We start from the raw sequence: 15,121 nt of genomic DNA on the forward strand, positions 1-15,121 counted from the left end.
ACTCACGGCAGCCCACTCCAGGTTGAGCTGCTGTTCAGCATCCTAGCTGTGGAGGGCAGTGTCACTGGCCCTCATATGTGGGATCCGAACCGGGGCCCTCTCGCATCCCAAGCCAGCCCCCAACCATCGTGCCACTCGGCCGGCCCAATAACATAACTTTTAATCACACAGTATAGAATTATGACGAGACCCACTCCGTCAACCGGGGTTCCATGAGTGGACTGGGTGGGACATTAGAAAAAAAAGACACAGAGATGAAAGCTGGGATCGGGAGGTTCATTGACTGCTGATGGCAGAGCCATGGCCCAGTTTATTTTTTACACCAAGCTTATATAGAGGGAGCAATTCCTCTTTGCAAGGAAGTGTGTGGAAGCAATTTCCCCTAAGCAAGGTTAAGTTTAGCAAGTGGAAACTGTCAACAGGGTTGCATTCTGTTACGCAAGTCTCAGGAGCTTCTGTGGCTTTGGCTGTTCCTATTTCTTCAAAAGGCTCAGTAGGGGTGGAATGTTCCCGAGCTGCTCACCCAGGCATGAAGGCTTGCAGCTTGCCAGCTTGCAGTCTTGTGGTCCCTGACTGCACACAGTTTGCTCCCCACACCTCCCCCTTTCTTATTTATTAGAAGCCTTTAATTTGATTAGGCTGTGGCTGGTCCCCTCAACTGTGCCTGTCTCAGGTTGTTCCTCCTCGAGGAATCTTACCTGTTATTGACTAACCAGCCATCTTTTGGGGCCAAGCCGGGGGGTGCCCAGGGAGCATGAGCAGTGTTTTTGAGGGCCAAAGTGGGAATGTTAGCATAAGGGTGAGCAGCGTGGAACAATCATGGTAAGACAAGCGGTTGTCGGAGATTTCACTGCTTTTTAACGTCTCCCCCCCTTCCATTCATCTGTAGCTGTAAGTGATGGGTCCCTACTCTGAGGGACCAGAGACAGGTTCGGATGATTCTTCCACAGACTGGAGAGAAGCATAAGATTAGTAGCAAGAGAAGTATAATTCCAAGCAGGTACCAGAACGTGTGTTGGAGAAAGTTGAATGGGTTAAAACCCTTGAGTTTGACAGCACCTCCTGTGCCGGAACTTTTGGATTAATAAGCTTCAGTTGGCTGTCCATTGACATTAAATTGGGATCGACACTCATTCGCCCAATGTTTTCCACGCCGGCATCTGGGGCAGATCCCAGGGGTCCGGCCAGGCAGGTTCACTTATCCCTCCGCCTTAGGCCTTCCCTGGGGAGCTCTAGAAAGGCACTCCCTGGTGAAACGGCCTATCTGTCCGCAAGAGGAACAACTTCCTTCTTTGCAGCTTCGATCTCTCTTTTGTTGGAGCCTTGCCTGGGGAGGGTGGCAGGTTTAAGGCCTTTTGCAGCCAAGGTGAATGGGGCGGTCGGGCTACACTGGGTGACTGCCGCCTTTAACTCCTTGAGCATCTTAAAAGGGATAGGGGTATGTATGCTCTCGAACTACCTGTCCCCGAACGTTGCGTTCAATCCCAGGGAAGCAAAACTGTTGAAAACCTCCGACATCCTCACCCCGCTCCATGGCCTGTCGGGTCCCCCAGAATAGGGGGGAGTCCTGGAGCCTGCCACTAGGGCAGGCTGTTTCCGAGAGCGGCCGCCGGGGAGGCGGCTGGCGCGTCTTGGGAGGAAGCTCCTCGCGTGGGGCGGAGGGCTTTCGCTTGGGCTGGTGACTAGCCCAGGCAGTGAGAACTGGGGCCGTACCTGCAGGGGGTCCAGGACCGCCCTCATCATCCGTAATCAAAAGAATCCTCTCGATCTGGGTTATAGCGCTGTTCTTCCCTTGCCAGCTCCTGAGAGTACTCGGGTGTCTCCAACTAGCCCCCATAAGGAAAATGTCTCTACAGGAACACTCTCCTGCCCGTCGGCCGTGAACCGTTCACGTAGCTGTTCTCCGACTCTTTGCCATGGGTCGGAATTGGTGATGCCCTCCTCAGGGAACCAAGGACAGGTGTCCTGTACATATGCAAGAAATTTTTCTAGCTGATGCGCTCTAACGTGGCTGCCGGGATCACGAAGCATAGCCTTAAGCATTTGCGTAAAGAGCTGGCGGTCCTTTGACCCTGATTGTCCCATGTTTGACTCCCGACTATATTCCGTTTTTTTCTTTATGAATTATGCGAAACGGCCGATTCCGCCCCTCTTTTTTATTTATTATGTTTCCCTTTTTCTCCCTTACCTTCTCTATAGCGGTGCATCTCGTCAAGAAGGGAGTCTCCTCACTTTCACTTTTCTGTCAATCCGTACTCAGGTCCCTATTCCAGCGCCACTTGATGAGACCCGCTCATCAACCGGGGTTGCATGAATGGATTGGGTGGGAGATTAGAAAAGAAAGACACAGAGACGAAAGCTGGGATCGGGAGGTCCACTGACCACTGATGGCAGAGCCATGGCCCAATTTATTTTTTACACCAAGCTTATACAGAGGGAGCAATTCCCTCTTTGCAAGGAAGTGTGGGGAAGCAATTTCCCCTAAGCAAGGTTAAGTTTAGCAAGTGGAAACTGTCAACAGGGTTGCATTCTGTTGCGCAAGTCTCAGGAGCTTCTGTGGCTTTAGCTGTTCCTCTTTCTTCAAACGGCTCAGTGGGGGTGGAACGTTTCCGAAGCTGCTCACCCAGGCATGAAGGCTTGCAGCTTGCCAGCTTGCAGCCTTGTGGTCCCTGACTACTCACAGTTTGCTCCCCACAGAATTATTAATGTTTCATTAGCATAATTAGCTGCAATTTCTATTACGAACTTTAGACTTGAACTATATAAACATCTATATACTCTTAAAATAAAATATTAAATTAAATTTGGTACTGAATAATTTTTTTCCTACATGTAATCTTTTGCACATGACTTCATTATTTCTACAAAGTGCTGCAACTTCCCAAAATATCAGTCATGTTCATATTCAAATATTATCAATAGATACAAATGCATTCTAAACTCACAATAAGTAATGCTTTTCAGTTTATCTGAGCACTGTTCACTCTATATACTTCATTATAAAGATAAATATAAATTTATGCAATATTTCACATTTAGGAATATTAAAAATAAACTATTGCTTTTAGGGTATTAATAAAAAGGTTATCATGTCATAATCTAAAAGAAATTAATTGCATTAAAATTTTTCAGAGTTATAAGTATTATAAATTCCTGTTGGATGAAGATAAAGATACATTGTTAAACAAGGTACCCTCAGTCCTTCCTTTAAAGAACTTAAAGATTAAAGAGGAACTCAGAAAAGTAAACACATAATGAAAATCTTAATAAAGTGCTATAGTTAGGGTTCTGTGAGAACTTATAGGAGGGACACTCAAATGCCTGCTGACGAATACTCACATCAACTTTAATCTGTATATTGAGTAGATTTCTCACTTCTAACATACTACTACTTGATGAAATATTATAGTGTGAGGTAAAGTTAAGATTTTACATACTATTTTATTCCTAGAGGGTAAGCAGGGACACAGAAAAGAATAAAACGGGGTGGCTGGTTGGCTCAGGTGGTTAGAGCGCAGGCTCATAACACCAAGGTTGCCGGTTTCCCACATGGGCCAAGGAGCTGCGCTCACCACAACTAAATTGAAGACAACTACTTGACTTGGAGCTGATGGGTCCTGGAAAAACACACTGTTCCCCAATAAAATGTCTTTTAAAAAAAGAATAAAAACACTGCATTTAGCTACTTATCTTTCTTTGATTTGGTACAATTAAAATACTTAGTATTTATCGAGTCATTTTATTGTTTGCCAGACAATGTGATGAGGCTATTCCCTCCCTCGCTTAATCCTCTCAACCCTATTAAATTACTATTTAAGCCTATTAAAGTATATTATTATGCTCATCTTTTAGATGTAGAAACTGTGGCTTACACTGGTCAAAGAACTCGCCTCAAATCATAAAGCCAGAAGCTAAGCTTTTAATAACTGTGAACTATAGGGAAAAACTATAAAGCAGGTGTGGGAGGGGGGGCAAGTGAGATTGGGGGGTCTGGTGGAGCGTAGGTAGGGGCAGAGCCAAGTTCAGTTATCTACCCTTAGGTTATTTGTTCCCTCAGATCAGTGAAGAAGCTGGCGCTGTAAAACATGACTGTACATATAAGTCTCTCACAAATATTTCTAGCACCAGAAAATTCATATAAAATGAAGAAGCGCTACTATGAATATCCAAGAGTGTCCCCACATAGTGAAAGCAAATTACATAATTATGTATCTAATGATTTAACATCATGAGATTCATTACAGATGATCACACAAGACACTAATGTGTTTGCTGTTATATCTCTAAGCTGAACTCATGTTAAACAGGGTTTGTAGGTGATTATTTTTATGATGGTATCAAATTCCACAAAATATTCTTCTACTGTAAAACCTACATCTTCAATTTATGGCTTCCTATTATAAATTTTTATCTAGGGATCACTGATGTACCTTGACTTCATTATACTAGACAATCTTTATTGTTAGTACTTCAGTCCTAGTGAAAGAGCTAAGCCTTAAACTGAGACAAATATCTGTTAAGTTGAATTGTGTTTTATGCTGAAATCAATGAATTACATAAAAGGCGCTTACCAGAGTGGAATGAAGATCAGAATTCCATGTTTGAAGGAAATGCTAAAACTATAATTCAGATTTTTTAAAAAGTATAATCCAAAAAAAATCCAGACATATTTCCTAAATATTAATTTTAACTCTTTAGTTCTTATAGTGCTCTTTAACTGAATATGATTTAATTTGATATAAATGATAAAAATCTCATTCTTGGACTTGGTGGGGAAAACATGTTCTCATTTTTTTACAAGCTTTATTAAACTAAAATTAAACTGACTAAACTAACTAAAATTAACTGCTAATATTTTCTAGAGATACAAGGAAGCCAATTTATAAGAATATAACTTTGCTTAAATTTAGCACCATTTATACACATTAAAAAAAAACCTGATGCTATAGTTATTAAAAATGGTTTATTCTCCACAATTTCATCTTCATTTCTTTATATAGTGCAAAAACTTATGCCTCAAAAAAAGTAAAAGATTACAAATGTGTACCCATGCATAATAAAGAAGTTTCACGATATATGACGTTTTCTTTTTAAACTTCAAAGGTAGAGAAAACCCTGTACCTGGTTAAGTAATTGAAGTAAACATAAGAGAGCGTCACCAGCACATTTTTACAAAGGCCCAATACCGGTGTGATAGTTCCCAGGGCAATGATTAAACTAAGTCTCACACAAATAAATGGTAAATCCTGGAGCAGGATGCCCAAGGAATTCAGAAGAGGATTCTTGGGAGTGAATATAATTCGGAGGAGAGAAATAAAACTGAATATGTAGACTGGGTAGACCCAGCCCGACTTGTACACTTTTGGGTGGCCAGCCACACGCACCATTTCCACGGTGTCAGACCACAGCAGAAAGCTCCACAGGAAGATCTCTGCACGAACGTCCTGCTGGGACATCATTCTCAGGATTCCCGAATGGAAGGAGGGTTCCTGGGATCCTGCCAGTTCCGGAGCAGGGCTCTGTGTCATGGCTACTGGCGGCCGTGATGCCCCTGTCCTGTTGGCGGACTGAGAAGTAGCAGCGTTTCCTTCATTTTCCCTCCCTTGATCCATCACAGTTATTTGCTGCAAAGTGGTAGTATGGATGTAACTATCTTCATTACCTGTAACACATTGACTTGATTACATTTAATTTTTAAACTCTTATTTAAATTGAAACAAAATGTTTAATGTCTATATTTTAAGAATTTCATTGAAATTTACAATCAAAAAATAAAATTGTAAGTGTTCTCTTATTTTAGGTCTGTTTTACACATGGAATGTCAAGATAATGATGGGTAGCATACTGGAAACAAACAAACAAAAAACAGAGGCAGAGAAGGTTCTTCATGTCTTTGTATTTTTGATCCTAAATCATTTTTACCATTTCATAGTAATAGCCATTATTGGTTACTGAGCTAAGCACTTTTACACATTATCTCATTTAATCCTCAGAAAAAGTTGAGAAATAGAGATTACTAGCCCATTTTATAAACATGGAAACTGGTGCCCAAGAGGCAAAGTGACACCCAAATTCAAAGACAGTACTGGGAAGAGCTTGAATTCACCCCCAGACTTGTTTGGCCCCAATACAATCTCTTAACTTTATGGCTACTATTATTCATCTAGAGGCAATATGTCATGTGCTAATTTTAAAACATGCAAATATCATAAAGTCAAATGAATGTAGTCCAACAGTCAAAGCAAAGTACAACGGTCCAATCTTATCACTTTTACCAGAGGCCTACAGGAATCACTACAATCCAGATCCCCAGGCTTGGAGTTTGGTGCTAAGAGAGAATGTATTTATCCAGGAGGAAGTCTTAGTGATGGGTGGCACTCTGAATCCAAATTCTGAAGCTCTTCTTCCCTCCCAAAGTTGTTGAACTGGTCAGTGCAATTGGTTAGACTAAGGCAAGGTATCTGTGGTCACATGGCTATGCGTGGTTCAACCCACCAGTCATCTGAATGAGTAGAGCATCTTTTCATCAACATCACATTGTGTGTGTGAGAGAGACAGAAAGAGAGAGAGAGAGAGAGAGAGAGAGAGAGAGAGAGAGAGAGAGAGAGAGAGAGAGGGAGGGAGTGTGTGTGTTTGTATACACATGGATGTTGAGGTAGGAGAATTATGAGGAAATCTGCAAACCTCACAACTTACTAACAATGTTGATGGTATGGCTTTTATACATGAAAAAGGTACAGCACGTTATTTTTCAAGCATTTATCCACTTAAGCACCATTTTTATTGTTAAGAATTTATCAGGACTTGACAAAGTCTACTCAGTGAACATGCTGACCTGTCTTATTACTTGATAAGACAAAATTTAAAGGGAGTCATTAGATTGAACAACTGGAAAAGTTAAACACAAAAAGCAATAAAAATGTGTCGAGCTATATTGAGCTGAAGTAAAAACATTTAAAAATAAATAAGTTGTTATGATTAATGACTGTTTGATTACTGTAAATAGATGTTTAAATGGCAAATCTCAGTTTTACTTTTATACAATTAAACTTATACTTTAAAATTTTAAAGTGAGTTGAGTATATTAATAAACTAAAAAGATAATCTAAATTCTCGATGAAATATTACTTATTTCTGATATGAATCATTCATAAGCAAATGGTAAGACCCGTGACCCTTGGAAACGTCTTTAACAACCTTTAATGTCACAGTGCCATGAATGCGTATCATTTTAATAAATAATACTCAAGTAATAGAGAAAATTATATACTAAGTATTATTATTTTAAGATGAATAAAATCATCTCTTTTAAACTCAGATGCTCACCGGCATTAATTATATTTCCTATTTTGCAAAAAAAAAAAATCAATATAAAAATGTGTTTCTTGGGCCGGCCGAGTGGCGCATTGGTTAAGAGCTGGCTTGGGATGCCAGAGGGCCCCGGTTCGGATCCCACATATGAGGGCCAGTGACACTGCCCTCTGCAGCTAAAATGCTGAACAACAGCTCAACCTGGAGCTGGGCTGCCGTGAGTCGCCGGCCACGGCAGGTGGGTTGCCATGATCTATGGTGTGTAGCCAGCAGCCAGCGTGAGCGGCCAGCAGCCGTCATGAGCGGCCGTCCAGAAGCCGGCGACTGAACTGCCTCGCCCGGGAAGAGCGCAATGATGGTGCCAACTTGGGCCAGTGAAGCAACATCCTCCACAACTAGACTGAAGAACAAAAGGACAGCAACTTGTCTGTTCCCCTTCCCCCAATTCCCCAATAAAAATCTTAAAAAAAAAAAAAGTGTTTCTTAGAGTATGTCATGTCCTAGAGAACTCTCCATCACCTCTCTTAGTGGATAAAGCTATTAGAATGAAAATCCAAATTCCTTTTTCATCATGAAGAACACAGCGCATAATTCAGGCTTTTGAAGATGATTGCCCATTCAGCACTGTTTCAATGCCAGGAAGTGGCAAGCTAAGAAGTGGCACATGAACACTTTTAAACAGTCAGTAAGAATCTTAACATCTGTAGATAAGAGCTGAGGGATGTACAATGAATTCTTAGCTACAGTTCGTTTTTAATGAAATGTTAAGGCCCCAATCCATGTGTATTTGATGAAATCAGTGCTCACATCTTCATATCTCTCCACAGCTCAATAGAAACTAGTTTAGGTTTTGGGGTCCAGGGACTCTATTATCCTTTTCTCAAGTGAGAAACACTGGAACTATCAGCTGGAAAGCTCTGCAGGCCTCTCAGAGGGCAAGGTGAAGTGGAAGAAGTCAAGAAATTGTAAAAACAAACAAAACAAACAAACAAACAAAAAAGACCTCACACACAGAGATAACAGTACGGTGGTTACCAGAAGGGGGGAAAGGGAAGGGGGAAGTTGAAGAGGGTAAAAGGGGTCAAATATATGGCGATGGAAGGAGAACTGACTCTGGGTGAACTGACTGTGGTGAACACGCTATATATAGATGACGTATTATAGAATTGTACACTCGGGATTTATACAATCTTATTAACCCACGTCACCCAATAAATTTAATTTTTAGGGAAAAAAAAGCAAGAGAGAAATTGTTTAGTCATTAGAATGGACCAGCAAATTTATCCCCGGGCAATGGAACTTTTCGTGTACTTAATACTATTCCCTTTGGCTCCATGATTAGCTTCCCTCTAAATTATTTTTAAAATGTCCACTTACAGCTGGAATTCTTTTTGTTATTGTTGTTAGCTGTTAGTGTCCTATTTGGGTAAAACAATGTTTATGTGTGTTTAAAAGACATAAGCATGAAGAAAGAGATTTAGTCACTTCCTTGGCGGTTCTCATTGCCCTATAAAAAGTAAAAATAGCAGTTGTTCTGTGTCGTTCCCCACATCTGATGCCCGTTGCCAAAACAAATTTTTATCTTCACAGTGCAAGCTAAATAATGAAGGAAATGTAATTTTGATAAGTGTCTCAGTAGGTAACGCATACCTATTTTACTTGTTTTTTATATTAATGTATTTTTATCTCTAACTTGTTCCCCAGAAGTTTTAGATAGCTTCCAGGGAAACCGTAACTACAACATAATAAATCAGTGGTGAGGAATTTTCTAGAGTGAGCATGTGTTCCTCCTGCAAAAAGGAAAAGCAACAAAAGTTATTTAAATAAAAAGAGAGAAAAAAATAATCACAAAGAAGGACAACTGAACACAAGACAGGAATGAAGATGATACTAAAAATGTCCTATTTAGGCTCCCAACTGATATGAACAGACAGCTTTTAGAGTGTGGCGCCCAGCTTAGGCTGGGCATTGAGAATGATATAGCAAACAATGTGGAAACAGTCTCTGCTTTCACCACTCTCTCCTGCGATCACATTGATAAATTTAGAAGGACAGATGTGGCAGGGCTTTAAAAGGAAGGTAAATTCTGTGATGAGAGATTCTAACAGGGGCTCTGAATTAGATGGGGGGGGGGGTGTCAGGAAGGCTTGTCTGAGAAGTGACAGTTAAGCAGCGACATGAAGAGTAAGTAGGAATGAATTAGGTCATGGTCACACAGCTAGCAAGGAGACCAGAACATGAGCCTCAAACCCTTAACCACTAGACACACTGTCTGTGGCACAGCCAGGGCTATGTAAAACCTTATGGGCCACGATACAGGTTTTGGACTTTATTCTGAGATCCATGAAAAGCTGCTGAAGATGAGGAGAATGTAAGGCACAGGAGCCAGAGGTCATGGAGACATCAGCAAAGAGGCTCTTGAGGCCAATGAGAAATGAAATGGTGACTCAATTCACAGCCACTAGAAGATCAAATTATACTATTATTCAGAAAAAGTCTGGTTAGTCTTAGTTAACAGTCCCTAAAATCAATTTTCCCAGAGAGAAAAATATTCCAGGGAAAGTGAAATGCTAATTACTTAGACATAACAGACTAAAAAAAAAAATCTGGGAAAGAAGAAAATTAACAGTCTTAATAAATTTTTTCAAAAAGCATATTAAGCACACTAAGCACTTTTAATCATAGTACTCAGAGAATAAGAGGAAAAGGTAATATATTAAAATAGATACCAGGGCAAATTGTAAACATTGTTATTCTGACACTATCCATTGATTAAAATCACTGTACTATGTATAGTTTGTTTCCTTTGATGAGCATATCTGAGGTCTGGAAGGCAAGCAATATCACTCCCAAGTAATAAATGCAGAACCCAGCCCCTTCTTCACAGGATGGTTATGATGAAGGATGCAGTCAATATTTATAAAGCATTTAAAATAGTGCCCGACACATAGAAACAGCCATATGTAAGTTAAATAAAAAGTAGAAATCACTAAACCATTTACTGTTTCAAACGAATTTGCATAGAATAGAAAATATCAGAATGCAGTAACTAGTAAGGGTGATTAGCTTGCTAAACTTGGGTTATAGTTACTCTGTTACCCAGTATCCCATACATCCAGGAAGGTCAAAAAGTTTGAGAAATAGTGTCACACTACAGAGCCTTACTAAGTTCATGAGTTCACTTCTCATATTTGCCTGTTCCCATCACAAAGAAAAATGCCTCCTTGCAGATATGCCCTGTATGCAGAGACAGCTTGCTAACAAGAGCCTACCATATGCATCTCTTCCCAATTCCATGCATTTAGTGACATCACCTTGGTAGCTTGAAACTGGCACTCATAGCAGAAAAAATAGCAAGTTCTACAAATCAGGGCTTTTTCTTGCCTAGAGAGACACTTGTTCAAACACTGACCAGCACACTGCTGCCTGTGCTCAAAACTGCACGCACGTTTTCACCAAGTCGTGATAAATAATAATACTAACGAATTCAAGACAAATATTTACCCCATCATCAGCTATGGAAAAGCCCAGGGAGTACATTTTCAGCTGGAACATAGTTGTGGCAACTTTTAAGAAAGGCATTACATTGTTATCTGGTAAATTCAAAAGCCCTAAGACTGTTCTAGTTCCCTGCCCCACACTGCATACATCTGAAAATAAATAAATGTATTACTTCTAGCGCTTAGGCAATGTGAAATTGTAGACACATCTAACACTGGACAATAATTGCTAAAAACTGATAATATTATTGATTTAAAAATATTCCATTTTTGAAGACTGTCTGAGAAAACTTTCTAACCTAAATTTTCTAATCTTCAGCTTTTTATTTGGGATCTACTGGCCTTACTCCCTAGCTGATATGTGTTTAGATGAAAGAATGTGATTTAATTTACAATATAGAAATAGAAAATTTATTTTATATATTTATATCTGTAAATACAAAAATATATAATAACTAATAATTATATTAATTATGTATTAATATAATTATATATACATATTATGATGTATGTATTACTATCATAGATAATATACAATATGTATTGATGGAATAGATAATATATATAAAAATAATATATTATATATAATAGTGACTATATCTAAGTAACACATAAATGTAAGGGAAAATGTTGAAAAGCATATACTTATCTTATTTCCAAATATAAATATTTCTAGGCTTTGAAATGGTTTGATATGTCTCTGCTAGTAAGTGCTTAGATACAGATGAGAGCTAGGAACCCGAGCATGAATTCAAGCTGAGTGACAAAAAAATGGCCACAAGCAGGAATGAGCTGATAAGCTGCCTTTAGAGCATGTCCCTCAGCTTTAATTATATGTATTTGTTAGTGTCGTTTATTGAGGTGCTGTTCTGCCCACTAGGCCGTGAGCTCCAGGAAAGGGGGAGAACTCAGCCTGTTTTCACTCACCACGGCACCCCCAGCCCCGAGCGGAGTGCCTGGCATGGAACAGGCTCTCCATGAAGATTTGATGAATGAAAGACAGGAGGAATTCCTGTCTGGAGTCTATTGGCAGGAGTGAGCAATGGGCATCCTGGGGGGGAAATATGCAAGGAGACAAGGAAGCTAACACATAAAAAGCAGACCGAATAACAACACCCCGCCCCCATTTCCACCCACCCCACCCCCCAAGTCAACAGGAAGCAGGAGTTGGGAGCCCTGACAGGGACTGCTACTCAGATGGCCCTTTGGCCTGGAGCCTAGAGCCCTGTAAGCAAGGCCATAGGACTGATTTGGCTAACAAGCTCCAGAAGACTCTAGGACAGCGGTTCTCAACCTTCCTAATGCCGTGACCCCTTAATACAGTTCCTCATGTTGTGGTGACCCCCAACCATACAATTATTTTTGTTGCTACTCTATAACTGTAATTTTGCTACTGTTATGAATTAGAAAGTAAATATCTTTTTGTTTTCCAATGGTCTTAGGCGACCCCTGTGAAAGGGTCGTTTGACCCCCAAAGGGGTCACGACCCACAGGTTAAGAACCGCAGCTAGGAGCTCCTAAAAGGGCAACCTAGCTCACCGGTAAGAAAAGACGTCATATGGCTTTGAGCCCAGCAGGGCATGCCAGTGTGGCGTGGCACTGGCATAGCCCAGCAGGGCTTGGGCAGACATGGACGGGAGGTGGCACCAACAGCAGCAGCCATGGTTCAAGGCATTGCAAGACTTCCCAGACAGTTGGCAACATCAGGGGTCACCAGTCAGGAGACAAAAGTACCCACGTGTCATTCCGAGAAGAAGGCATTTGTGAGTTCATAGGAAGCAACCTTTGAAAACCCCATCACACCCAGAAATAGGGGGGCTTGGGGCTCTAAAATAGCATTGGGTAGCAGGGTGGCGCTCCTATACATAGGAGCCCACTGTTAATACACACACCACTTAAAACTAACAAACAAAAAAATAGACCAACAATGTCTGCACACTGTCTTGAGCAGACATTGTCAGCTCAAGAACCGATTTCACTTTCTTCAGTCCTAGACAAGAAAATCTAGATATTGAAAATCATGTAAAACTGAAAGCAACAAAGGAACAAGACAAACAAACAAAGAAACAAAAACTCATAGACACAGACAACAGTTTAGTGGTTACCAGAGGGTAAGGGGAGAGGGGGTGGTAGATGAGGGTAAAGGGGTGAAATATATGGTGATGGAAGGAGAACTGACTCTGGGTGGTGAACGCACAATGTGATACATAGATGATGTATTACAGAATTGTACAACTATGTAATTTTACTAATAACCATTGTCACCCCAAATAAATTTTAATTAAAAAATGAAAAAGGAAGAAAATCAATGATCTATGCCTTTAATTTCAAACTGGGGCCATAAACTTCTGTTGGTTAATATTGATATGGAGAACAAGGCTTGATATTATAAAGTAATGCGTGTTGCATTGTTTTATGTTCCCTTACTCCTATCAGTCTCTGAAATATCTATTTTAAAAATATCTTGCAACTCTCAAAAATCTCACTTTACATACTAAAATTGTTCATAATTTTTCCCATGTAGGAAAAAATGGACAATTAAATGCCACATTGTCAAAGCCATGTAAAGCTGCCCTACTGAAAGGGAGCCCTAGTTCATAACTTGACAGATCTGGGTGTCCTCTGTCTTTTTGGGTCACTGCAGTATCCCAGTGTGGCCCAATCCACACTGACCTCATCCTAACAGCTCTACTTCATTACAAGGCACAAATCAGAAATTCTAGCCTTCTCTCACGGCAGGCTGGTAAATGACTGCTTATTTCTTGAGAAAGGGGGAAAACAGCCTAAACTGACATAGTTTCCTGAAACTTCCCTCTTTTAAATAGCAAAGGGAGGGCATGAAAGGAAATTCCCATCCCCCCCTCCTTGGCATGGCTCGGCACACAGTGTTCCTCATACGCGCTCCCTAAACACATTGCAAAACACGCTAAGGAAGCTCAGCTCACACACTGGGCTCAGGCTGTATCATAAGCTTTTTCTTAAAAAGAAACAAAGGGGAACTCATACTGCCATTCATTTTCTTCAGTGAAAATTAGTGTCCCTTTTTTTTCTTTTACCTTCTGTGCAATCTTGCCTATACTTTGAGCCAGAAATTGCCCATCTAGGCATCGAACGTAAAGACATAATCATCTATGCTGAGGTGCAACTGTCCTCTGATATACTGACCAGGAGGTAGAGTTCTCCCTATGTACTTTGAAAAGACCCCTCTGGTGGGTACCTGCAGGTAAGAGCCCTCTGCATATATGTTGACAGGTGGCCGGTGATTCACTGGAAATAGCTTAGATGTTCAAGAAAAATCATCCTTACCATTCATTTTAAGAAATTATGTTTGGTAAGTCAATAAGAAGAAGAAGTAACAGATCCTTTTCTCCGTTCCTGCTCTAAAAACTCCCAACCTGGATCAGTCCTACCGTCAATACCCAGATTTCTGACTATCACTGAAGAAAAATCACATAATCTCGATTGGACCCAGGACAAATTCCTGGTTTCCACCTGGGCTGTACCCTAAGCATCGCTCATCCATCCATCTCCGTGGCCCTGACCTACTGTTTCCAGCCCCCACAGCGGTGACTCCAAACCTTGCCTATTTGTTACAGATTCTCTCCCTTTCATTCACCACCATTGCTCTCAGCACATAACTTGGCTTCCTAATTCACAAAGACATGGAGGCATTATCAGGTGTAAATTGCCCTGCTTTCTTTCTACCCATCTATTCCAATCACATTTCACAAGAGTGAATCACCTGGGGGGCTTTAAAAATTACTAGTGCCTGAATCCCACCTCTCCCCCCCCCCAAAAAAAATTATGATTTAATTATCTGGGGCTGCAGTCTGGGAGTAAAAAAATGTTAAAGCCCCTTAGGTGATTCTAATTGTGCAGCCAAAAGTGAGAACCACTTTTGCTTTTAACTGGGGATATAAATAAGAACTTAATGAGGTTTTCTTTTTTAAAATCTACATTTAAAAATCAGGATCCCATCACCAGAGATCGTGATTCAATTATCTGGTGTGGTAATGATTGGCATTGATATTTTTAAAGCACCCTATTAAATATTTTTTATATGTTGGAAATATCAGGAGAAATGGACAGAAATACAGTAGAGTCAGGAGCCTGAAAGCTTTGTTAGATCAAGTAAATGAATATACTGATTATCATATTTACTAGTTTCCTATAAATTAACAAGTTTGTACTCTACAGACAATCCAATTTCTTCACTAAATATTTAAATGTAAAGTTTTTTTGAGACCTCTATAACAACTATGAAAATAATTGGTAAATATATTGTCTTGAAGTGAAAAAATAAAAGGCTT

At 40.3% G+C, this 15,121-nt stretch overlaps 1 protein-coding gene across 1 annotated transcript in view; it reads right to left on the reverse strand.

Moving 5' to 3' along the window:
* Positions 1-5,090: 5,090 nt before the first annotated feature.
* TMEM236 (transmembrane protein 236) overlaps positions 5,091-15,121 on the reverse strand; it is a 30,202-nt gene continuing 20,171 nt past the window's right edge. The window contains exon 4 of the mRNA XM_019662918.1: positions 5,091-5,662. Within this exon, the coding sequence (XP_019518463.1) occupies positions 5,091-5,662 (572 nt within the window). The remainder of the gene's footprint in view (positions 5,663-15,121) is intronic.

Source organism: Hipposideros armiger, unplaced genomic scaffold, assembly GCF_001890085.2.
Source record: "Hipposideros armiger isolate ML-2016 unplaced genomic scaffold, ASM189008v1 scaffold_383, whole genome shotgun sequence".
In the NCBI taxonomy this organism is placed as follows: Eukaryota; Metazoa; Chordata; class Mammalia; order Chiroptera; family Hipposideridae; genus Hipposideros; species Hipposideros armiger.